This window comes from Oncorhynchus mykiss, chromosome 28 (genome assembly GCF_013265735.2).
Source record: "Oncorhynchus mykiss isolate Arlee chromosome 28, USDA_OmykA_1.1, whole genome shotgun sequence".
Classification (NCBI taxonomy): domain Eukaryota; kingdom Metazoa; phylum Chordata; class Actinopteri; order Salmoniformes; family Salmonidae; genus Oncorhynchus; species Oncorhynchus mykiss.
In genome coordinates, this window is record NC_048592.1 from 21099739 (window position 1) to 21125702 (window position 25964).

At 47.7% G+C, this 25964-nt stretch overlaps 1 protein-coding gene across 5 annotated transcripts in view; it reads left to right on the forward strand.

The window, feature by feature from the left end:
- The window catches only part of LOC110508723 (E3 ubiquitin-protein ligase RNF220), a 191776-nt gene that overhangs the window by 138575 nt on the left and 27237 nt on the right, over positions 1 to 25964 (forward strand). The window contains exons 4-9 of one of the 5 annotated variants that reach the window (XM_036967080.1): positions 1972 to 2026; positions 11422 to 11517; positions 13940 to 13982; positions 14842 to 14946; positions 17024 to 17067; positions 17978 to 18107. In XM_036967080.1, coding sequence (XP_036822975.1) covers positions 1972 to 2026; positions 11422 to 11517; positions 13940 to 13982; positions 14842 to 14946; positions 17024 to 17067; positions 17978 to 18107 — 473 coding nt within the window. Of the gene's footprint in view, positions 1 to 1971; positions 2027 to 11421; positions 11518 to 13524; positions 13781 to 13939; positions 13983 to 14841; positions 14947 to 17023; positions 17146 to 17977; positions 18108 to 25964 lie in introns of those variants that run through there. The other 4 variants (XM_036967079.1, XM_036967083.1, XM_036967082.1 and 1 more) reach the window with 4 other exon arrangements.

Genomic DNA, 25964 nt, shown 5'->3' on the forward strand with positions numbered 1-25964 from the left:
TTGAGGAATATTCATGTCTCAGGGAGGATGAGAGGGAATGAGGAATATTCATGTCTCAGGGAGGATGAGAGGGAATGATGAATATTCATGTCTCAGGGAGGATGAGAGGGAATGATGAATATTCATGTCTCAGGGAGGATGAGACGGATTGAGGAATATTCATGTCTCAGGGAGGATGAGAGGGAATGATGAATATTCATGTCTCAGGGAGGATGAGAGGGAATGAGGAATATTCATGTCTCAGGGAGGATGAGAGGGAATGATGAATATTCATGTCTCAGGGAGGAAGAGAGGGAATGACGAATATTCATGTCTCAGGGAGGATGAGAGGGAATGATGAATATTCATGTCTCAGGGAGGAGGAGAGGGAATGATGAATATTCATGTCTCAGGGAGGATGAGAGGGAATAATGAATATTCATGTCTCAGGGAGGATGAGAGGGAATGATGAATATTCATGTCTCAGGGAGGAGGAGAGGGAATGATGAATATTCATGTCTCAGGGAGGATGAGAGGGAATGAGGAATATTCATGTCTCAGGGAGGATGAGAGGGAATGAGGAATATTCATGTCTCAGGGAGGATGAGACGGATTGAGGAATATTCATGTCTCAGGGAGGATGAGAGGGAATGATGAATATTCATGTCTCAGGGAGGATGAGAGGGAATGAGGAATATTCATGTCTCAGGGAGGAGGAGAGGGAATGAGGAATATTCATGTCTCAGGGAGGAGGAGAGGGAATGATGAATATTCATGTCTCAGGGAGGATGAGAGGGAATGATGAATATTCATGTCTCAGGGAGGATGAGAGGGAATGAGGAATATTCATGTCTCAGGGAAGATGAGAGGGAATGATGAATATTCATGTCTCAGGGAGGAGGAGAGGGAATGATGAATAATCATGTCTCAGGGAGAGGTCTGATTTGATATGTCTCTCCCCATTGTCGACGGATGCCTTAGCCGGCCCGTTTAATATTTCCGGCCTTGTAATCAGTCATCTTCAATCCGCAATGTCGATGAGGCTGTGATTTGATGTAGACCCCGCTGGTCAGACTCTGGGGAGAGCTGCCCCCCCCCCCTCTTTCTACCTCCCCCCTTTCTTTCCATCTCTCTCTCCTCTCCTCCGCCTCTTTAATACAATGTTTACAAGCCAGCGCATTGTCCTCAACATATTTCAAAGTCCTAAGTGCCTGGGGCGTTTCACTGACAAATCAAATAACAGCAAAATCATTTATTTCCCGCTCCTGCCACTGGCTCTGCGACGGCGGTTAGGAAAGGAGGAGGAGAGGAGAGGAGAGGAGAGGAGAGGAGAGGAGAGGAGAGGAGAGGAGAGGAGAGGAGAGGAGAGGAGAGGAGAGGAGAGGAGAGGAGAGGAGAGGGGGTTAAGGGGTGGATTGGAGCGTCCAAGAGAATGATTACTTCAATAAAAAAAATGATATCCCAAATCTGCTTAGCAGTCGTACTTTGAGCTGTAATTGTTTCAAACACAGCATGGCCCAAGGGTGGGCAGATGGAGTGGCACTGGGGGAGAAAGGGGAGGATAGGCGGGTTTGAATCTTGCAGACGATTAAAAGTGTGATTTGTGTTTCTCGATGACTGACTGACCATTTGAGCTGTCCCCTGGGTATTGCGTTTTGTCTGAGTGAGTGAGGGGAGAAACAGTGCTGTCTCTCTGCCTGTGTGACTTTAAGCAGAATTGAGTGTTGAAAGAGGGGTGTCGTCTGCACAGAGACAGAGGACCGAGGTGTCACCTGAGGGGATACTGAGAAGAATATCACTTATATTAGGACAGACGCAGACATACAGAGAGAGAGGCATAAGAACATCCTAGAAAGACATGTGACCTCAATCAAAAACATATCTGTCTCGAAGTGCACCTCCCATTTGAATGGAAACACCCAAACCCACCCGTACTGCAAAAAGACATATCCAATAACCTGTCTAAATCGGTCTCTCTCTTTCCTCCTACAGTAAGAACCCATCACACGGACACAAGGACGGCAGTGTGGCTCCAGGAACTCCTAAGGTAAGAGGATTTACCAGCAGAACCTCTCTCAGACTCCACAGCCCCAATAAGACCATCATCGTTCCACTGACCAGCTCCCTGACCAGAACGATCTTCCTCTGAACTATCTGAGCCTTATTAGGCTACTGTACTTCAGGTCTGGATCTCTGGGAGGCTCCCACCGGAGCTCGACCAGGCAGTGTCTTAAGGAGACGTATATATCCTCCGGAAGGAAGGCTGTTAAGCTAGCTACTACTGTATCAGCAGAGTGACCGTGCTCCAGCAGGCAGTGGAGAGGGGACTGGAGGAAACTGCCATAGATGCACTTCCTATGGCTGTCTGAGTCCTCATTAAAAAGCAGATCCAATAGACCCTGGACAGAGCAGTTTCTGTGAACACCCAATAAGAACCCAAGGATAGGGAGACAAAGGACTCTGTAAGACTAAGGACTTAAAAAGGGACTCTAGCTGGGTCTATCTTCTCAGTAGACGCAGTGTTTCAGAGTGTTCACTTGGAGACACACCCCAAAGCCACATAGCATCCCTGTAGTCCGCTGGGACAGGGTATGTCTCTCTTATGTTAATAAGAGGTTTCATTCATGGTCTCTTAATGTTGCCACATTTAGCTCTGACACTGTTCTTCAGGCCCCTCACTGAATGTGCTGAGTGAAGGGAGATTGAGAGGGAGAAAGAGAGAGAGGGAGAGTCAGTGACAGAGAGAGAAAGGGAGAGAGTGACAGAAAGAGCGAAAGAGATATGAGAGTTTTTTAAAGTGTAGTCTGGAGCCAGCCGCAGTTGGCACTGGGGGAGAGCTTGATCGTCCCTCTGCAATAAAGGTAAGATTTGCTGATGGTATGTGTCCCTGCGGAGGGTAAAGATGCTATGAAGGATGTCTGTCTCTTAATGATCACTGTACCTGTCTGGTAAAAGGGGACCTTTAATATCTTTAACATCTTCAAAGACACGCTTTAATGTGCTCAACAGTGTTTCCACTACTCTTCATTCAACTGCCATTTCAGAGGACATTTACTGGGTTGAGATGAAATGGATGAACTTGATAAAGATATTTAATGGAGATTGGAGACAGGTTTTTATCAATACAAGCTCAGAGTCTCACCCTGCCTCACTATTACCTTCTGATGGTGCCTGGTTCAGAGTCAGACAGACAGGGGCTAGGGGAGAGTCAGACAGACAGGGTCTGGGAACAGTCAGACAGACAGGGGCTAGGGGAGAGTCAGACAGACAGGGTCTGGGAAGAGTCAGAGAGACAGGGGCTAGGGGAGAGTCAGACAGACAGGGTTGGGGAACAGTCAGACAGACAGGGGCTAGGGGAGAGTCAGACAGACAGAGTCTGGGAACAGTCAGACAGACAGGGGCTAGGGGAGAGTCAGACAGACAGGGTCTGGGAATAGTCAGACAGACAGGGGCTAGGGGAGAGTTAGACAGACAGGGGCTAGGGGAGAGTCAGACAGACAGGGTCTGGGAAGAGTCAGTCAGACAGGGGCTAGGGGAGAGTCAGACAGACAGGGTCTGGGAACAGTCAGTCAGACAGGGGCTAGGGGCGAGTCAGACAGACAGGGTCTGGGAACAGTCAGTCAGACAGGGGCTAGGGGAGAGTCAGACAGACAGGGTCTGGGAACAGTCAGACAGACAGGGGCTAGGGGAGAGTCAGACAGACAGGGTCTGGGAACAGTCAGACAGACAGGGGCTAGGGGAGAATCAGACAGACAGGGTCTGGGAACAGTCAGTCAGACAGGGGCTAGGGGAGAGTCAGACAGACAGGGTCTGGGAACAGTCAGTCAGACAGGGGCTAGGGGAGAGTCAAACAGACAGGGTCTGGGAACAGTCAGTCAGACAGGGGCTAGGGGAGAGTCAGACAGACAGGGTCTGGGAACAGTCAGTCAGACAGGGGCTAGGGGAGAGTCAGACAGACAGGGTCTGGGAACAGTCAGACAGACAGGGGCTAGGGGAGAGTCAGACAGACAGGGGCTAGGGGAGAGTCAGACAGACAAGGGTCTGGGAACAGTCAGACAGACAGGGGCTAGGGCAGTGTCAGACAGACAGGGTCTGGGAACAGTCAGACAGACAGGGGCTAGGGGAGAGTCAGACAGACAAGGGTTGGGGAAGAGTCAGACAGACAGGGGCTAGGGGAGAGTCAGACAGACAGAGTCTGGGAACAGTCAGACAGACAGGGGCTAGGGCAGTGTCAGACAGACAGGGTCTGGGAACAGTCAGACAGACAGGGGCTAGGGGAGAGTCAGACAGACAGTGTTGGGGAACAGGAGTAATTGTGGTTAGTGGGGGAAATGGGAGTAATGGAACAGGAGTAATTGTGGTTAGTGGGGGAAATGGGAGTAAGGGAACAGGAGTAACTGTGGTTAGTGGGGAAATGGGAGTAATGGAACAGGAGTAATTGTGGTTAGTGGGGGAAATGGGAGTAAGGGAACAGGAGTAATTGTGGTTAGTGGGGGAAATGGGAGTAATGGAACAGGAGTAACTGTGGTTAGTGGGGGAAATGGGAGTAAGGGAACAGGAGTAACTGTGGTTAGTGGGGAAATGGGAGTAATGGAACAGGAGTAATTGTGGTTAGTGGGGAAATGGGAGTAATGGAACAGGAGTAACTGTGGTTAGTGGGGGAAATGGGAGTAATGGAACTGTCATGTATTGTCATGTTGTGTCTTGTTTCTGTCCTTTCCCTTCACCCTGTCTCCCTCTGCTGGTCGTTATTAGGTTACCTTTTCTCCCCCTCTTTCCCCCAGCTGTTCCTTGTCTCCTCCTAACTACCTCGTCACCCCTTTTCCCACCTGTTCCCTTTTTCCCTCTGATTAGTCCTCTATATCTCTCTCTGTTTTTGTTCCTGTCTTTGTCGGATTCTTGTTTGTGTTATTCATGCCTGAACCAGACTATCGTCATGTTTGCTGCAACCTTGTCCTGTCCTGTCGGAATCTGCCGGTCCATCTGAGCCTACCTATGTTTTGTTATTAAAGAAGCTCTGTTTACGTTAATTCGCTTTTGGGTCCTCATTCACGCACCGTAACAGAAGAATCCGACCAAGAATGGACCCAGCGACTTCGGATCCTCTCCACTCTGCCGTCGAGATCCAGGGAGCGATGCTAGGCAGACACGAGCAGGAAGTGTCTGCTGCTCGACATGCCGTTGAGACCCTGGCCGCCCAAGTCTCCAACCTCACAGAACAGGTTCACCATCTCCGCCTCGATCCACCGGCCACTTCCAGGGCTTTCGAATCTCCGGAGCCCAGAATCAATAACCCGCCGTGTTACTCTGGGAAGCCCACTGAATGCCGCTCGTTCCTCACCCAGTGTGATATTGTGTTTTCTCTCCAGCCCAACACTTACTCCAGGAGCACAGCTCGTATCGCCTACGTCATATCTCTCCTTACTGGACGGGCTCGTGAGTGGGGCACGGCAATCTGGGAGGCAAGGGCTGAGTGTACTAACCAGTATCAGGACTTTAAGGAGGAGATGATACGGGTTTTTGATCGTTCTGTTTTTGGGGAGGAAGCTTCCAGGGTCCTGTCTTCCCTATGTCAAGGTAATCGATCCATAACAGACTACTCTATTGAGTTTCGCACTCTTGCTGCCTCCAGTGACTGGAACGAGCCGGCTTTGCTCGCTCGTTTTCTGGAGGGTCTCCGCGCGGAGGTAAAGGATGAGATTCTCTCCCGGGAGGTTCCTTCCAGCGTGGATTCCTTGATTGAACTCGCTATTCGCATAGAGCGACGGGTTGATCTTCGTCACCGAGCTCGTGGAAAGGAGCTCACGTTCTCCGTTGCCCCCCTCTCCGCATCACTACCATCTTCCTCTGCCGGCTCGGGTGCTGAGCCTATGCAGCTGGGAGGTATCCGCATCTCGACTAAGGAGAGGGAACGGAGAATCACCAACCGCCTCTGTCTCTATTGCGGTTCCGCTGGTCATTTTGTCACTTCATGTCCAGTAAAAGCCAAGAGCTCATCAGTAAGCGGAGGGCTACTGGTGAGCGCTACTACTCCTGTCTCTCCTTCAAGATCCTGCACTACCTTGTCGGTCCATCTACGCTGGACCGGTTCGTCAGCTTCCTGCAGTGCCTTAATAGACTCTGGGGCGGAGGGCTGTTTTATGGACGAGACCTGGGCTCGGGAACATAACATTCCTCTCAGACAGTTAAGGGAGCCCACGGCCTTGTTCGCTTTGGATGGTAGTCCTCTCCCCAGGATTCAGCGTGAGACGCTACCTTTAACCCTCACTGTTTCTGGTAATCATAGCGAAACCATTTCTTTTTTAATTTTTCGTTCACCTTTTACACCTGTTGTTTTGGGCCATCCCTGGCTAGTTTGTCATAATCCTTCAATTAATTGGTCTAGTAATTCTATCCTCTCCTGGAACGTCTCTTGTCATGTGAAATGTTTAATGTCTGCTATCCCTCCTGTTTCCTCTGTCTCTTCTTCACAGGAGGAGCCTGGTGATTTGACAGGGGTGCCGGAGGAATATCACGATCTGTGCACGGTGTTCAGTCGGTCCAGGGCCACCTCTCTTCCTCCACACCGGTCGTATGATTGTAGTATTGATCTCCTTCCGGGAACCACTCCCCCCCGGGGTAGACTATACTCTCTGTCGGCTCCCGAACGTAAGGCTCTCGAAGATTATTTGTCTGTAGCTCTTGACGCCGGTACCATAGTCCCCTCCTCCTCTCCCGCCGGAGCGGGGTTTTTTTTTGTCAAGAAGAAGGACGGGTCTCTGCGCCCCTGCATAGATTATCGAGGGCTGAATGACATAACAGTGAAGAATCGTTATCCGCTTCCTCTTATGTCTTCAGCCTTCGAGATCCTGCAGGGAGCCAGGTTTTTCACTAAGTTGGACCTTCGTAACGCTTACCATCTCGTGCGCATCAGGGAGGGGGACGAGTGGAAGACGGCGTTTAACACTCCGTTAGGGCACTTTGAATACCGGGTTCTTCCTTTCGGCCTCGCTAACGCTCCAGCTGTCTTTCAGGCATTAGTCAATGATGTCCTGAGAGACATGCTGAACATCTTTGTTTTCGTTTACCTTGACGATATCCTGATTTTTTCACCGTCACTCCAGATTCATGTTCAGCACGTTCGACGTGTCCTCCAGCGCCTCTTAGAGAATTGTCTTTTTGTGAAGGCTGAGAAGTGCACTTTTCATGCCTCCTCCGTCACATTTCTCGGTTCTGTTATTTCCGCTGAAGGCATTAAGATGGATCCCGCTAAGGTCCAAGCTGTCATTGATTGGCCCGTCCCTAAGTCACGCGTCGAGCTGCAGCGCTTTCTCGGCTTCGCGAACTTCTATCGTCGTTTCATCCGTAATTTCGGTCAGGTGGCAGCTCCTCTCACAGCCCTTACTTCTGTCAAGACGTGCTTTAAGTGGTCCGTTTACGCCCAGGGAGCTTTTGATCTCCTCAAGAATCGTTTTACATCCGCTCCTATCCTTGTTACACCTGACGTCTCTAGACAGTTCGTTGTCGAGGTTGACGCGTCAGAGGTGGGCGTGGGAGCCATTCTTTCTCAGCGCTCCCTCTCTGACGACAAGGTCCACCCATGCGCGTATTTTTCTCATCGCCTGTCGCCGTCGGAACGTAACTATGATGTGGGAAACCGCGAACTGCTCGCCATCCGCTTAGCCCTAGGCGAATGGCGACAGTGGTTGGAGGGGGCGACCGTTCCTTTTGTCGTTTGGACTGACCATAGGAACCTTGAGTACATCCGTTCTGCCAAACGACTTAATGCGCGTCAGGCGCGTTGGGCGCTGTTTTTCGCTCGTTTCGAGTTCGTGATTTCTTATCGTCCGGGCTCTAAGAACACCAAGCCTGATGCTTTATCTCGTCTCTTCAGTTCTTCAGTAGCCTCCACTGACCCCGAGGGGATTCTCCCTGAGGGGCGTGTTGTCGGGTTGACTGTCTGGGGAATTGAGAGGCAGGTAAAGCAAGCACTCACTCACACTCCGTCGCCGCGCGCTTGTCCTAGGAACCTTCTTTTCGTTCCCGTTCCTACTCGTCTGGCCGTTCTTCAGTGGGCTCACTCTGCCAAGTTAGCCGGCCACCCTGGCGTTCGGGGTACGCTTGCTTCCATTCGCCAGCGTTTTTGGTGGCCCACCCGGGAGCATGACACGCGTCGTTTCGTGGCTGCTTGTTCGGTCTGCGCGCAGACTAAGTCCGGTAACTCCCCTCCTGCCGGCCGTCTCAGGCCGCTTCCCATTCCCTCTCGACCGTGGTCTCACATCGCCTTAGATTTTGTCACCGGACTGCCTTCGTCAGCGGGGAAGACTGTTATTCTTACGGTTGTCGACAGGTTCTCTAAGGCGGCTCATTTTATTCCCCTTGCTAAGCTTCCTTCTGCTAAAGAGACGGCACAAATCATCATCGAGAATGTTTTCAGAATTCATGGCCTTCCGTCAGACGTCGTTTCGGACAGAGGTCCGCAATTCACGTCTCAATTTTGGAGGGAGTTTTGCCGTTTGATTGGGGCTTCCGTCAGTCTCTCTTCCGGCTTTCACCCCCAGTCTAACGGTCAAGCAGAACGGGCCAATCAGACTATTGGTCGCATCTTACGCAGTCTTTCTTTTCGCAACCCTGCGTCTTGGTCAGAACAGCTCCCCTGGGCAGAATACGCCCACAACTCGCTTCCTTCGTCTGCGACCGGGCTATCTCCTTTTCAGAGTAGCCTCGGGTACCAGCCTCCGCTGTTCTCATCTCAGTTCGCCGAGTCCAGCGTCCCCTCCGCTCAGGCTTTTGTCCAACGTTGCGAGCGCACCTGGAAGAGGGTCAGGTCTGCACTTTGCCGTTATAGGGCGCAGACTGTGAGAGCTGCTAATAAGCGTAGAACTAAGAGTCCTAGATATTGTCGCGGTCAGAGAGTTTGGCTCTCCACTCAGAACCTTCCCCTTAAGACCGCTTCTCGCAAGTTGACCCCGCGGTTCATTGGTCCGTTCCGTATTTCTCGGATCATTAATCCTGTCGCAGTGCGACTTCTTCTTCCGCGATATCTTCATCGCGTCCACCCGGTCTTCCATGTCTCCTGTGTCAAGCCCGTTCTTCGCGCCCCCGCTCGTCTTCCCCCCCCCCCATCCTTGTCGAGGGCGCACCCATCTACAGGGTCCGTAGGATTTTGGACATGCGTCCTCGGGGCCGTGGTCATCAGTACCTAGTAGATTGGGAGGGGTACGGTCCTGAGGAGAGGAGTTGGGTTCCCTCTCGGGACGTGCTGGACCGTGCGCTGATCGATGATTTCCTCCGTTGCCGCCAGGTTTCCTCCTCGAGTGCGCCAGGAGGCGCTCGGTGAGTGGGGGGGTACTGTCATGTATTGTCATGTTGTGTCTTGTTTCTGTCCTTTCCCTTCACCCTGTCTCCCTCTGCTGGTCGTTATTAGGTTACCTTTTCTCCCCCTCTTTCCCCCAGCTGTTCCTTGTCTCCTCCTAACTACCTCGTCACCCCTTTTCCCACCTGTTCCCTTTTTCCCTCTGATTAGTCCTCTATATCTCTCTCTGTTTTTGTTCCTGTCTTTGTCGGATTCTTGTTTGTGTTATTCATGCCTGAACCAGACTATCGTCATGTTTGCTGCAACCTTGTCCTGTCCTGTCGGAATCTGCCGGTCCATCTGAGCCTACCTATGTTTTGTTATTAAAGAAGCTCTGTTTACGTTAATTCGCTTTTGGGTCCTCATTCACGCACCGTAACAGGAACAGGAGTAACTGTGGTTAGTGGGGGAAATGGGAGTAATGGAACAGGAGTAACTGTGGTTAGTGGGGGAAATGGGAGTAAGGGAACAGGAGTAACTGTGGTTAGTGGGGGAAATGGGAGTAATGGAACAGGAGTAACTGTGGTTAGTGGGGGAAATGGGAGTAAGGGAACAGGAGTAACTGTGGTTAGTGGGGGAAATGGGAGTAATGGAACAGGAGTAACTGTGGTTAGTGGGGGAAATGGGAGTAATGGAACAGGAGTAACTGTGGTTAGTGGGGGAAATGGGAGTAAGGGAACAGGAGTAACTGTGGTTAGTGGGGGAAATGGGAGTAATGGAACAGGAGTAACTGTGGTTAGTGGGGGAAATGGGAGTAATGGAACAGGAGTAACTGTGGTTAGTGGGGGAAATGGGAGTAATGGAACAGGAGTAACTGTGGTTAGTGGGGGAAATGGGAGTAATGGAACAGGAGTAACTGTGGTTAGTGGGGGAAATGGGAGTAAGGGAACAGGAGTAACTGTGGTTAGTGGGGGAAATGGGAGTAATGGAACAGGAGTAACTGTGGTTAGTGGGGGAAATGGGAGTAATGGAACAGGAGTAACTGTGGTTAGTGGGGGAAATGGGAGTAAGGGAGCAGGAGTAACTGTGGTTAGTGGGGAAATGGGAGTAAGGGAACAGGGATTGAACAGGGACCGGGGTGAGGGGAACAGAACAGGCCCTCTGAGCGAGGCGTGACTGAGCATTCCCCAGTAGGTGCTTAGTATTCCGACACACCGTGTGAAAAATGAAGAAGCTGCTTAGAGATCACAGGGGCTGCTGCTTCCTGTGCCCAGTCTGCCTTCCAGACCTTCCTACCGGTTGTAAAGCGGATTAACCTCTCCCACTTCACAGCTGCCACAACGGCCACCCGCCCCCTCTCAACCACGCCATCGCCATAGCGACTCCGTGTCAGCCCTGTGCCTCTTAATCCTCGGGGTCAGGGGGCAACGGTACGGCAAGGCAAGATGAGGGGAGATGAGCACGTTATCTAACATGGCACCTCCCGTATCTAACGCTGGCGTCATTCTGTTAATTAGTCAACACATTACAAACTATTACACTCAAGTAGAATAACAAGTGGTAGTTATCAGAAGCTTGTGCTAATTGACACAGAGGCATTCAAAAATGCAGCGTTATAATGCTGTGTAGTAGGTAACAATTCCAGTTACATCAATGAATAAAAGCCACACAAATAAACAGCAGTTCCGTGACCTCGCCGTCCCGAAGCATAAAAAGACATGCATAATGCTTCATTTACTGTCCCAGCACTAGGGGTCTGCCATTTCTCACATATTAATATTAGATTATACTTGTCGGCCACTTAAGCCCCTGCTCTCTCCTCTCTCCTTGATTAATAGGAACACTTTGTAAATACAAATATTTCATAGCAGCCTTGTAAAGAGCTGGATCTCTGTCAACTCTTCCCCGTAAAGTAAGCACTATTTCCCCTTCCCCCTTCTTCCCCCCTTCTTCCCCCCTTTTCTCTAGTTCATTTGTGAAATAAACTCAATTAAGTTTTTCAGTGGGGCGGGCCTGTAATGTCGGAGGCTCTTTGGAGGCTGTCAGAAGAGGTTTATAGATGACCAAGGTGTCCTGTAATGTTGGCTTGTGTCCTCCTCCTCTCCTCCACTGCAGCATTCCCCCTCTTCTCTTCCTCTCACAACAACTGTCCTGCTCTTTCTCCCCAGTCTATGCTGTTGTCGGTGCACATCAAACGCGAGGGAGAGTCACCGGTGGTCTCCCCTCTCTCTTCTGAAGATGCCCACCACTCCGACAGATACCAGGTGAGCTGCTATGCTCGTGTGCCCTGCCTGGAGAAACGGGATGCATTCCAAATGGCAGTGGTACACTATGTAGGGAATAGGGTGCTAACTGGGACTTAAGCCAGGATGTTGCTCTTGGCCCACATATTAGGCATCATAATGCCATTTTCATATCCTGTCACATGACAAGAAATATGGATTAAAGCCACTATGAAATGTACTTCTGGGAAGATAAAAGGAAAAGTCGAAGGAAAGAACATCAATGGATGGACCTTGCTACTCTCTGTTTGGATGGACCCTGCTACTCTCTGTTTGGATGGACCCTGCTACTCTCTGTTTGGGAGGTTAACTGATTCACATTAGGCAAACTCATGTGGCGATGGTTGAGATGATGTTGAGGTGGTAATTTGTTGTTTTAGTGTTGAACACACAGCATTGACTCAGCCAATCATCTGGCTCTCACATCTTATCATGGAGTGGATCAGGCATCAGCCCAGCTGCCTACCTCCTTCTATCCTCCCTGGTTATGTCCCAAATGGCACCAAATTCCCTTTATAGTGCACTACTTTTGACGGAGCCCATAGGTAGTGCACTGTATAGGGAATAAGGTGTCATTTGGAATGCAGCACCTCAGTCCTCCCACTATCTCTGGCAAAGATTTGCCGAGGCTGTAATGTGTTTCCCTGTTCAGATAGGTAATCACCCACAATGTACCTCAAGCAATGCTCTTATGCTCCCTAAGCCTGGATGGTATCTCTTCTGGTCCACCACGTCCTTGACATGTCTCCCACCTCATTCTGCTGGAGGCCTCACCACTACAGATAGGCTTGCGTCCCAAACAACACCATACTACACAACAAAGTGCACTACTTTTGATCAGACCCCTATGGGCCCTGGTCAAATGTAGTGCACTATATAGGGAATAGGGTGCCGTATGGGACGCTGGCATAGATTAGTTAGGATTAAACTGCTTCATACAGCACGGTGTTTTAACCTAAGTTATAAGGTTATGATGGAGCTTTATTTTTTTTACATCTCAAAGTTTGGTATTTCAAACTCATACAGCAGTGATTTATTATTTGGGTTAAGTGGCTTTTTCCCTTCTACCATAAAGTAAGAGCTATGAAGTGTAAGACATCATATCCATACATTGACACGCCTATTAAAGGGGCTGTGGTGAAAGTATATATTTTCATTAGTAAAGCTGCTGCTGAAACCATTTCAGGCAAACGATTAAACAGATGCCTCTCCCCCCCCTTAAATGTTAGATTTGTTTCTTTTTTTGTTGTAACATGAGCTATCATGTGGTTGTGTAAGCCATTTAGATATTTTTCATCCAACATGGCACCCTATTCCCTGTATAGTGTGCTATATTTGACCAGAGTCCCATGAGTCCTGGTCAAAAGTAATGCACTAAGTATGGAATAGGGTATACTTTGGGACGCTGCATAGTGGATCATCATATCATGGGCAGGTTGTATATGAGCACAACGCAAGTGTCAGTGTAAGAGGCCTCTCTGCAATATGATGGACGATCCACTCGCTAGTAGTTTGAACTTGTGCCCACACTCTGTGCCATTGTCAGTGAGTGGGCATCCATCCACTGACTGGCCCTGCTGGTGTCAGCACATAGCCTACCCACTCTGAAAGAGAGGGGAGAAGAAAGATAGGTGGTCCCATTTAACCCGTATCGTAGTGGTATTCACAATCACTGATCATGCCTGTCAGTTTCAAACAGGTTTAGACGGGGATAATTCCTAGCCTATTTCCTATGTCACTTTCATATGATGAGAAAATGATTAAACACAAATTTTCATGAAATGAAAGTTTGAACTATTAGTATTGTCTGCAAAAAAAACGACGTTTAGATATGATGCACGGAACTAGTTTACCCTACAAGTTGCTTGAGACAAACTTGAATCAATCTTAAAATCTCAAATCAAATGAACTTCCATTGAAGTCACTGTATTACGTATTGCTGCTCCCTAGTGGCCAATGGTGGAACAACATCGGGCGTCCTCTGAACTTTCACTCCTATGTTTAGTCACATGACACGCGTCAAGCCAACATGGCGACGGTGATATACAAAGCTGCTTTGTAGGCGCCACATTCAATCCTTTGGCATCCTTATAAAATTATTGATACAAAAGTGTATTCATGGTGCGGTGTACTACCGGGAGGCTTAAATGATAGACGGGTAAAAGTGAGTTTGTCGGCTTGAAAAGGCTTTGAACGAAAAACTTGCGACCCTGTTATGGAAGAGACGAAACAGCCCATAAAAGAAGTACGTTTTTGTTTACTATCAAGCTTAAACTTGCAGGGTACTCTGTAGAATCCAAATCAATCCAGCCCTGAACTGCTACTAATGTATCTATAAACAATATAAATTGAAAGGTCCATATCTAATGCATATTTTGTGTGTTTCCTTTCTTCCTAATTTTAGACGTTTTTAAGAGTGCGAGCAAACAGGCAAACGCGGTTGAATGGTATGTATACATTTCCTTTTTCTTTGTAAAGTTACTAATTATTCTTCATAAACATCTTACACATTTGTATTTTTTAAAAGTACATTTCTGGTACAACATCCTGTAGAATTCGTAAATATTGATTTTAAGCCAGGTATATCTTAATCTGCAACTTCTCACAGCCAACGTGTATGCAATGACATGATTGGAGCCAAGCTCATTTTGGTGAAAATGGTGCCAAAGGCTTGTGAAATTATTAAGGCTATTTCCTAAAACCAAACATTTCCTCATCAAATAATCTTCTGTTCATATTTATTGAGTAGCCTATGATTGTCATAGAACAGTACTGAAAAAACCTGATTGCTCAACCAAATATCATCCACACTACAGTTGGTGGAATTGTCAATCAAAGTTGAAGCAGCAAGCAACTGGGGGGGCGAATGTGCATCTTAAGACTGTGAGAACAGAGTCATAGTGTAGGTCTGGATGGACCGGCTGACAGAGTCAGTCCGTGGACCCTTGACCAGGTTGTGTTTGGTTTGACCATGCATTTCTACCCTGCATAGCCATAACCTTGGCTCCGCCATCTATATAACACATTATGGTTAAGTATAGCCAGTGGCCCATGTTGAACAAAGCCCTGTGTGGCCTTGCTGACAGCCCTTCACACTGTGGACCAGCTCCAGGCTTTAGCCTACATTACAGCTACAGAGCCAGGCCTGCCCCTTGTTGCCCAACTGAGTGTGATTTCAGGGCTGGCTGGTGGGGGGGTCGGGAGTCCTGGCTGCCGTTGTGTGTCTCCGTCCCTGCTGTTCCCTTGACCTAGCGCCTACACGAGCAGAGGATCTATTAACCCTTGACCTTCTTGATATGTTGACAGTCGATGACCTCTGCTGGTGCAGGCGCTACGCCAAGGAAAGTGTCAAAAATGCTCCCCTTGGACTGCACAATGGAGCCCCCTTTGCCCCCTGCTGCATTGGCCACGGTAAGAGCCTGCCCCCACGTCCTCTCCCCAACACCCCCTCTGTCAGCCAGCAGCCCCAGGCTCCCTCTCTGCCTCCATTGGCATTTGCACCAGCCTCGGCAGCAGCCACAGTGCTGCTATGAAAAGAAACGCTGCCGACTTTGTTTAAACTCAAGCCTCCATTAATGTCTATTACCTCTCATGTGGAACCTGAATGATTCTGAGGGGGAGGGGGGATGGGGGACGACTCGTGCCGGGCCTAATTAATCGTCCCTTTCTGTCTGCGTTTAATGAAGCCCTACTCGATTACCATCACCCGTTCCCTGGCCTGGGAGAGAGATTATTAGTAGCTGTCCCAATCTCCCCAAAGTTATGGCGCGTTGTCCTTCCTCCTCTCGCCATCCCTCCTCGGGTCCCCCTTGGCCCCTTTCGCAATCACAGCCACCTAAAAATTAATGTCCCCGGACGCCATTTGCAGTTTAGAAAAAGCGACAAAGACTTACGGCGCATTGGCCACTGTTCTGCTGTGTTAAATTTCAAATTATGCAGTGGGAGGAGTTGTCGACTAGTGCTGTAGAAGGATTGTTGAGTCACGTGACCTAGACCTACAGTAGGCCATCCTTACCCGTCCTATGGAGAGAGGGAACCTAGTTCAGGCCTATCGTCTCCTAAAACAATGTTAGTTTCTATGAGGAGAGTAAATTACCATATCCTGTGAAAAAAGAGGAGGAACTTGCTCAATGTTTAGCTTCTCCTCACTGGTTGAAGAGAATAGATTGCCCTCTTTTTTGTCATCACGGCATGGTGTTAGAACATTAGACTGTAGTCTCCTGGGCATCTCGGAGTAAGAGTGCTGGTCTAGGATCAGGTTCCCCCTGACCATGTAATCTTATTCATTTTTTGTCTGAAAGGCACAACTGAGACACGTTATGAATACGGTCCTGACGTTAGACTAGTTGTGGCGCTGAGGAGGATTGTCACAGCGGCATCTCCACTAGCTGTTGTAATTCCTGATCTTCCGGTACCAGACACTGGCATCTTCTAAGAGACCTGGGGCGCATCGATTCCTCACCACTCCGCTGACCCGCATTATTGCCCGCGAGACAGCAAACTTCTCTGACATGTTGTGAATGCCAATAGCGTTCACTGCTGCTCTTCTGCCAAGCAGAGGAGAGACACAGTACACAGCTGGAGGACAGAGGAGAGACACACAGTACACAACTGGAGGACAGAGGAGAGACACACAGTACACAGCTGGAGGACAGAGGAGAGAGACACAGTACACAGCTGGAGGACAGAGGAGAGACACAGTACACAGCTGGAGGACAGAGGAGAGACACACAGTACACAGCTGGAGGACAGAGGAGAGACACACAGTACACAGCTGGAGGACAGAGGAGAGACACACAGTACACAGCTGGAGCATAGAGGAGAGACACACAGTACACAGCTGGAGGACAGAGGAGAGAGACACAGTACACAGCTGGAGGACAGAGGAGAGACACACAGTACACAGCTGGAGGACAGAGGAGAGACACACAGTACACAGCTGGAGGACAGAGGAGAGACACACAGTACACAGCTGGAGGACAGAGGAGAGACACACAGTACACAGCTGGAGGACAGAGGAGAGACACACAGTACCCAGCTGGAGGACAGAGGAGATGAAAAACCCCCCAATAGACTACCACTACCATGAATTTACAATATATTTTTCGTCCATGTCAAATGCCGGTTGCCATATTGAAAGAGAGCCTGGTTGTGACAGAGGCATTCCGCTGGGCTGTATTGCCTGCTATGAGCCCATTATCCACACTGACAGGGGGTTTAATTTGATCAAATAAGGCTATATCATTAGGCTATATCAGATTCTAATCAAGAACATTCGGTTGATTGTGTTTTTTGGGTTGCGTACTCTTTTTCTGCATTTCAACCAATCATGTCATTGTAGCCACATCGCTGTCTGCTGAAGTCAATGGACCTACCGATGTGATATTTTAGTACGGCACTTAAAACAGAAATACAAAAACAAGTCCCAGATTGCTGTGTATTTTTTCATGATTCTAACCACCTCTTCCTCTGCTTCTTTGTGTTTCAGCCCGGATTGGGAAGATGAAACGCAGGAAGCCAGAGGATGGGCAGGTATGTCCACTGTGCAGCGCGCCGCTGGCAGGGACCGAGGAGGAGATGAGTAGGCATGTGGAACAATGTCTGTTCAAGGTAGCCTCACGTCCCTACCCGTACCCTCAGCCACAGGCCTCTAGTCAACCAATCACCATCTTTCTAGTCACTAGTCACCACCATGCTGTCTAGTGTCTATCCACTCTGCTCTCGCTCTTTCCCCTGGATCTGACAGAGCGTACACACTACTTGGAAATGACATAGATATGACATAGACTCAGAACACATTGAAACAGTAGCCACCAGGGCTTCGTTGCCTGACAAGCTCTTATTTTACTTCTCCTCCGAGCACTGAATCTAGCTTACTCCTGTCTTAAAAAGGAGCTTTTCTCTTTGCTCTATGTCGATGACTTGTAGTACCAGTTAGATGTTCAACAGAAAGAATCATCAGTCTAGGAAAACAGCTCTCTCTCCTGTCAAATAGTTAGCCCACCTCTCTCCCCTGTAGGAAAATCTTCTTCCTCCTCAGTATCTCTGCTTCCTAAATAGAATAGATGTGAGGCCTCCTGACCAACACAGTTTCATGCTCACTGCCATTGTAGCCACTTCTCCTTCGCTCACAGAATAGGATAGATGTATTTATACTAATCATGCTCTCATAAACTTGGCTGTAACGTTGGTCATGATGCTCCACTTGCCCCCCTACTTTGGTGATGGTCTTTCCAAATCTTACAGATGCATTAGTTGTAGTTTTACTAACACCTATTGTGCATCATAGCTAGTTTTGTATTAATCTATATTATTCAATATTTGTATTTTAATGAATACAAAGATTACTGATCATTTTCTATTTTTATTTTCTATGTATTTTTTCCACTCCAAGCCCTACCCCGTGTCTGGGTCAGTGTTGACAGTGTCTTTGTTCTCTCAGAGGGAGGGTGTGTTTGCTGAGGATGACTCTGCAGACATGGACGGAGAGAACGGGACACGCTTCGAGGAGTACGAGTGGTGCGGCCAGAAGAGGGTCAGAGCTACCACCCTGTTGGAAGGAGGCTTCAGAGGTACACTATGCACTTCAACCCTATGGACCCGATCAAAAGTAGTGCACTATAAAGGGAATAGGTGCCAATTGGGACGCAAATACATTTTTCACTCTAAGAAAATCAGTCTACTTTGGTCCTTACATTAAAATGACAAAACATTTGTGCAACATTTGAGCAATAACAAAGTGTTTAGGGTAGTTGAAAGTATCCTACCGATAAGAGTCAAAAGCCAGTAACCCAAAATGCCTTCCAGCACGCAACAGGACCCACTCTGAACAACATTCCCTGCTAGTCACAATTCTCCTTCAGTATAACAACAGGTTGAGTCTGTGTATCATTGCCTTTTTAAAAGGACGTGGCTGGGTGCAGAGAGGCTAACATGCCCAGGGCTGCAGCCAGACATGGTGGACAGCTTTGGCTCTGTTTACCAAATTACACCCTATTCCCTACATATTGCACTACTACATAGTGCACCCTATGGGTTCTGTACACAAGTAGTGCACCTGAATAGGGTGCCATTTGGGACACGCCATATCTGTTTCTCCAGCTGCAGTGTGTGTCCATGTAGCCCCGGTCCAGACGGGGGACAGCCCAGTCCGGTCCTGGCCCCAGCCCTTTAGGAGGGAAAGGAAAACACATTTAGCTGTGCAATTGACCCGTCTGAACCTGTGAGGAGTGGTGTGTGGAAGGGAAATGGGCCAGTGACCCCCAGGTTCCCCTCAGCCCAGCAATGCAATTATAGCCCTGGACCTAAAGCTGCCCACTAGGGACCATAGGCTGCTCTCTCCTCCGACACCCCCCCCCCCCCCCCCCCAAAACGTATCTTATCTTATGGGAGGGCTAGAATTGAATATCAAATCGGTAATCATTGACAACGAGACATCAGTGGGATATTGACTGGAATGCTCAATAACCTGTAAGTTATGTCTTTTTAATTTCCCAGTACAATACAGGGACTTTGAAATGCAGGCTGTGATTTAGATGCTGTAATGAATTGATCCAGCCTAGCCACTGTGTGCTCACCTAAATGATTTGTGAATATTTAGAAGGCCATTGGTCCATGATCAATAGCTAGTGTAGTCCGCTTGATTGGACAAGTGTATGATTTGGCCATAGGTCAGCATTCATTATCTCATGTCCAACAGACAGGCCTTTGCTTCACTGCTAGAGAGAGCTATGAAAATGAATTTGCCACAGGTCCTCGTGGTGTGAGTCTACAGATCACAGGAAAGCGAAGAGTCCTCTTCTTCTCTAAGGGCCCCTTTAAAACTCTCAAAGTCCCCAAATTTGATCCAGGCGGTAAAACTGCATTACAAAGCCCAACAAGACGTGTGCCTTTTGGCCCCTCTCTCTCGCTACAAACCTGACCAGACAGACATCAACAGCCTACAGATCAATTTGATATCTCGACTGAACCTCCTGAGCAGGAGGCTGTCTGTCTGTCCATTCATCTAATGAGCAGCAGACCCCTTCTGGCTGGCTGTGATAGCCCGGCGTCCTGTGATGTGACACAGATAAGGGCTGGTCAAAGCCAGAGGTGCTTTCTGCTGCTCTTAGCCAGCCTGGGGAGACCACTTGAAAGCAACCCCCCGCACCCCCTAGAAGCTCAGAAGGTGGATTTGCCTTGAAAGCTTTGCTGCAGTCAGCCTTGGTTCAATGGGCCCAGCCAGGCAGAATCCACCATCTACCCGGCCCAGGGGGGGTGGTTGATGCGGGGAGGAGAGACAGAGATGAGGGGCTTCAATGGGATAAGAGAGGCCTATCCTCTGTGAGCCACCAGCACCACCACCGCCACCTCTCTCGCTTTGAGGGGAGGGAAGAAAGGCAAAGGGAAGCCGTTTAAACACCACAGAAAAGTCGAGGACCAGGAGAGAGAGGGAGGAAAATCGAACAGGATCACTTTCTGCTTGAGACGTGTGGGGCCCAGCCCTCACATGGTCCTCCTGTGTACATGACTTATGAGGGCCTGAGAGAAAAGCACTAAAGGCTGATGTATTGAGGAAGAGGGTCAGATCTGATCCCAGCAGCCTGATAGTGAAGACCAAGGCTAAGTGAGCCGATCCTGGGAGAGAGGATTTGGGGCCGCTGACTGAAGATGACAGCGGGGACAGAAGGCACTCTCTGCTTTGTAAACAGGCTTTAAAGATGGCTGCCATCTCTGTCCCATCATCTCTCCAGACGTGTCCTGTAAATGCCAGAGAGAGATGATGGATATTACCAGAGCCGACTGGGGTGGACTGATAAGGGCTATAAGCACCATGGCAACCGGCTGTTATTGGTCAGACTGTCTCTCATGTTGATTGGTCCCTTGACCCTCCCTCGCCACTCGCTCAGAACCTTAGCGTTGTCTCTGTTTCATCTCCAGATGGTGGTGACATATGGAGATAGGTGTTCCGTGTCACAGTCACGTCTGTGTTACACAGGGAAGAACACATGTATTTGACATGTTCATGTCAATAAGATGCACAAGATTGATTATGATAATGAGTGTGGAGGATATGCGAGGGACAGGTGCCATTTAGGTGCACCTGTGTAGTGTGTGTGTTAAGGGCTGGAAAGGGTCGGAAACTTTCCAGTATATTTCCGGGAATTTTCCATGGGAAGTTAAGCCCGGGAATTTTGCATCAATTCATCAAGAAAGTTAGCTTATAACAGTGAACCTTTTTTGTGGGATACACATAAGGCCATTCTAGGTCTTGTGGCATATTTTGGTTAAACTATCCCCAATTGAATTGCAACCCTCTGCATGCACAGTGCATTCTTCCATCACATGCACAGCTGATTCTCAAGATCTTACACTAATGAGATGCTTTTGAGCCCACACTACTACATTGTCTGAGCCAAGGACTACATGCTTTATGATAATTTTTGATTACGATACTGGGTGGGTTGAATATATTTTATATGACATACATTATTTTTTGTTAACTCGTAAAAGAGTAGCCTACAGCAAAGTGTGTTTAAAATCATTGCTAACATGTTAACAATTTCTGCTGGTTAGTTTTTTCTACCATGTGGGTTTTAGCTTGCTTGAGCCTGCTAACTGAGTGTTAATTCACCTGTTTCCATACATGTTTCATTTTAAAACATTTATTATAAAGGAGTTGTTTAATCTAACCTGTTAACTATTTGTCTGTACATGGAATTGTATTTCTTTTTTTACATTTTTTTTCTTCTAATCTTTACAGCAAAATGCCACGGGCACTATCTGATGTGTGTAGACATTTCACTGCAGCCAATGTAGAAGGAAAAGCTGTGTACATTTGCCAAATCATATGTGAAAAATGCAACAAAGATGCAGAATCATTCTGGCCAAGTGCATAAAGAGTCAGGTGTTTTTTTTACTCAATGGAGGAACGTAGTCATAGGATTGCTGATGAATGTCCTGCTCGAGCTGTGTATGCAACTGGTTCACTAAACTTATCTTATAAAAACAATCAATCAATCATAATCACTAGTTATAACTACACATGGTTGATGACATTACTAGTTTATCTAGCATGTCTTGCGTTGCATATAATCGATGCAAAACTGGAGGATGATTTAATAAAAGCGCATTTGCGAAAAAAGCACAATGGTCGACTGTACCTAACCATAAACACCAATGCCTTTCTTAAAATCAATACACAGAAGTATATATTTTTAAACCTGCATATTTAGCTAAAAGAAATCCAGGTTATATTAACCAGGTGAAATTGTGTCACTTCTCTTGCACGCAGTTTGGGCAGCCTGGCTCATTGCGAACTAATTTGCCAGAATTTTACGTAATTATGACATAACTTTGTGCAATGTAACAGGAATATTTAGACTTAGGGATGCCACCCGTTAGATGAAATACCGAACGGTTCCGTTTTTCACTGAAATAATAAATGTTTTGTTTTTCGAAATGGTAGTTTCTGTATTCGATCATATTAATGACCAAATAATCGTATTTCTGTGTGTTATTATGTTATAATTAAGTCTATGATTTGATAGAGCAGTCTGACTGAGCGATGGTAGGCAGCAGCAGGCTCATAAGCATTCATTTAAACAGCACTTTCGTGCATTTTGCCAGCTCTTCGCAAGCACAGCGCTGTTTATGACTTCAAGCCTATCAGCCTAATGGCTGGTGTAACCGATGTGATATGGCTAGCTAGTTAGCGGGTTGCGCGCTAATAGCATTTCAAACGTCACTCGCTCTGAGACTTAAGAGTAGTTGTTCCCCTTGCTCTGCATGGGTAACGATGCTTCGAGTGTGGCTGTCTGTGTTTCTGGTTCGAGCCCAGGTAGGGGTGAGGAGAGAGACGGAAGCTGTACTGTTACTGGCAATACTATAGTGCCTATAAGAACATCCAATAGTCAGGTATAGGTAAAGGTATATGAAATACAAATGGTATAGAGAGAAATAGTCCTATAAATACTATATTAACTACAACCTAAAACCTCTTACCTTGGAATATTGAAGTCTCATGTTAAAAGGAACCACCAACTTTCATATGTTCTCATGTTCTGAGCAAGGAACTCAAACGTTAGCTTTTTTACATGGCACATATTGCACTTTTACTTCTCCAACAGTTTGATGTATTATATGAAGTTAAAATAAGTGTTCATTCAGTATTGTTGTAATTGTCATTATTACAAATAAATAAATAAAAACCGGCCGATTAATCGGTACCAGCTTTTTTTTGGGGTCTTCCAATAATCGGTACCGGCTTTTTTTTGGGACCTCCAATAATCGGTATCGGCATTGAAAAATCATAATCGGTCGACCTCTACTCACAGGCAATGTGTATTGGAAGATATTTCTGAATGTTCTTTGCCCAGCATACACCCCTCCAACCAGACATGCTTTATCTACTCATTTGCTGGATGCAGCGTTCAAGTGAAGGTCAAGCAAATCATAGAGAAAGCAGACTGTATTGCAATCATCTCTGATGTGTGGTCAAATGTTTGTGGGCAAGGAATAATTAACTACTTCATCTCCATCCCGCAACCAGTATTCTACAAGAGCACAGATGCCAGGGAAAACAGACGAAGGCAGTCATCATTGACCTTGGACCACAGAAGGTATATGCACTGGTGACAGAAAATGCTGTGAACATGAAGGCTGCTTGGTCTAAAGTGGACGAGTCCTACCCTCACATCATACTCATTGGCTGTGCTGCTCATGCATTCAATCTGCTCCTCAAGGACATCATGGCACTGAAAACAATGGATACACTCTACAAGAGAGCCAAGGAAATGGTTAGGTATGTGAATGGTCATCAAGTTGTAGTAGCAATCTACCTCACCAAGCAAAGTGAGAAGAATAAGAGCACCACATTGAAGCTGCTCAGCAACACCCGTTGGGGTGGTGTTGTCATCCTGTTTGACAGTCTCCTGGAGGGGAAGGCGTATCTCCAAGAAATGGCCATATCACCGTTTGCTGATGTGGACAGCTCCATCAAGTGGATCCTCCTGGATGATGTGTTTTGGGAGAAAGTGGTAAGCAGCCTGAAACTCCTGAAACCTATAGCAGTAGCCATTGCACGGATTGAGGGAGACAATGCCATCCTTTCTGATGTTCAGACTCTGCTTGCAGATGTAAGAGAATAAATCCGTACTGCCCTGCCCACTTCACTGTTGCTCCAAGCAGAGGAAACTGCACTTCTGAAATGCATCAAGAAGCGTGAATACTTCTGCCTGAAGCCTATACACGCGACAGAGTACATGTTGGACCCCAAGTATGCTGGCAAGAGCATCCTGTCTGGTGCAGAGCTCAACAAGGCCTATGGTGTCATCACTACTGTGTCTCGCCACCTTGGCCTGGATGAGGGCAAGATTCTTGGCAGTCTGGTGAAGTACACTTCCAAGCAAGGGCTTTGGGATGGAGATGCAATATGGCAGGCGTGCCAGCATATCTCATCAGCCACCTGGTAGAAGGGACTTTGTGGATCTGAGGCTCTTTCCCCTGTTGCCTCCATCATCCTCCAAATTTCACCAACATCAGCCGCCTCAGAGCGCAACTGGTTCTTGTTTGGGAACACACATACCAAAGCACGCTACAGGCAGACCAATACAAGGGTTGAAAAATTGGTGACCATCTGGGCAAATTTGATGCTTTTTGAGCCTGACAATGAGCCATCCTCAACAGGGTTGGAAAATGACAGTGAAGAAGAGGCCTCAGAGTCTGATGTTCAAGAGGTGGACATTGAGGAGGTCCAGGGAGAAGACATGGAAGCCTGAGAGGAAGACAACCAAAGCTTTAGTTTCTAGACTATCATTTTACAGATGTATGTTGAAAATGTTTTTGGGAGATGTGATGGATCATTGGGGATCATTCAATATTCCCTTTAGTGAAGAGTAATTTAATTAAAGTTCCAATTCATAACTAAATTACTATTTTTTTCTATTGGAAGGATTTAATCATTTGCAATTATGTAAATTTATGATAAGGTAAAAGGTTTATGTTTCTGTCTTGATATGGTAAATGTATCCAATGCAAAAAAAACATTACATTTAAATGGTATTAATATTCATTTACATATTTCTGTTAACTCCCATGTATTCCCGTTAATTCCAATATATTCCCAGTAATTCCCATGGAAAGTTTCCACCTCTGAATATTCCCCAAAATGTGCAACCCTAGTATTGATCCTAGATGATCTGCCAGGAGGAGGGGCAAAAAGGGAGTAGCCTATCCCCTGGGGTCGGAGAGAGAGATGGAGCGCGTGCAACGGCGTGCATAATGTGACTGAAAGGCAGTTATAGTGGCGCTGACCTTTTCAGGGGAGATTAGATTGCCTGCCAAGACTGGTTAAAGGGAGAGATGGGGCCTGAACTGAGCCGAGCAGCATGACCAGGCTGGGCAGCCCAACAGCATCTTTATGTCCTAAATGGCACCCTATTCCCTATTTAGTTTTTCACCATGGCCCATAGGGCTCTGGTAAGAAGTAGTGCACTTTAATGGTGAATAGAGTGGCATTTGGGACACTATCCGTTACGTCAGACTGCTGTAGTCCTCCTCTTCTCTCTGCTCATGGGACATCAACCGGGTCGGACTTTGGGCAATCCAATTTCAGCCGGACGGTTCGGCTACATGCCACTTGCTTTTACAGCATCCCCTCGTTTTAGTTTCTATCAGTCAACTATCAGTGTGATGGGGATCTTGTTTTCCCTACTTGTCTTTATAGTCTTCTTCCACACTTACCGCTGTGGTGAATTGAGATTGAATTGGATCGAATGCAGCAGTTGTAGGCAGCCCACACCTGTCGGTTCCAGTTGGGGGAAGTATATTTGAGAGAAATATTTCTCCATGTCCCACTGGGTTTAAGGCTAATCCTACCTAGTAACACTTAGCAGTGGAAAGTCCACTTCTTAGGGGCAACAGTGGCCCCGGCCTTGTCAGTGGGTGGGTCGGGAACAGTGAAAGCATCTAGAGCCTCTCTCTCCTCAGCCAGAGAGCCACCACACCACAGCCTTTTGAAAAATCAATGCTGTGCTGCTCTGCCTCTGTCCCTCCCATCTCCTGGCCCCAATCCCAGCCATGCATCGCTAACTAGCCGCAGGATCCATACGCTGATCAATTGATTGGATTAACAGTGATTTCAGGTTCCTTCCAACCCTCTGCCACTTTCTCCTCCCCAATGTGCCTGGCCAGCGGCCGCCATTAGTGGTCGGGACGGAGGGACAATCTATTTATTTATTTTAGCCTCTCCTACGTGTCGCCATTCGTTCACAGTAGATAAATTAAATGCAGGGCATCATTTGCAGTTTATCTAATTTATGACCTTACCACCTGGCCCGGCCGCCATACCTCCCTTCCTCCCCTCCTTCCCAGCGGCCTTTGAGGCATCCCCCAGGTCCAGGTGGTTGACTGTGCTGTGGGAGAGACAAAGGCTTGGACTTGAAAAACAC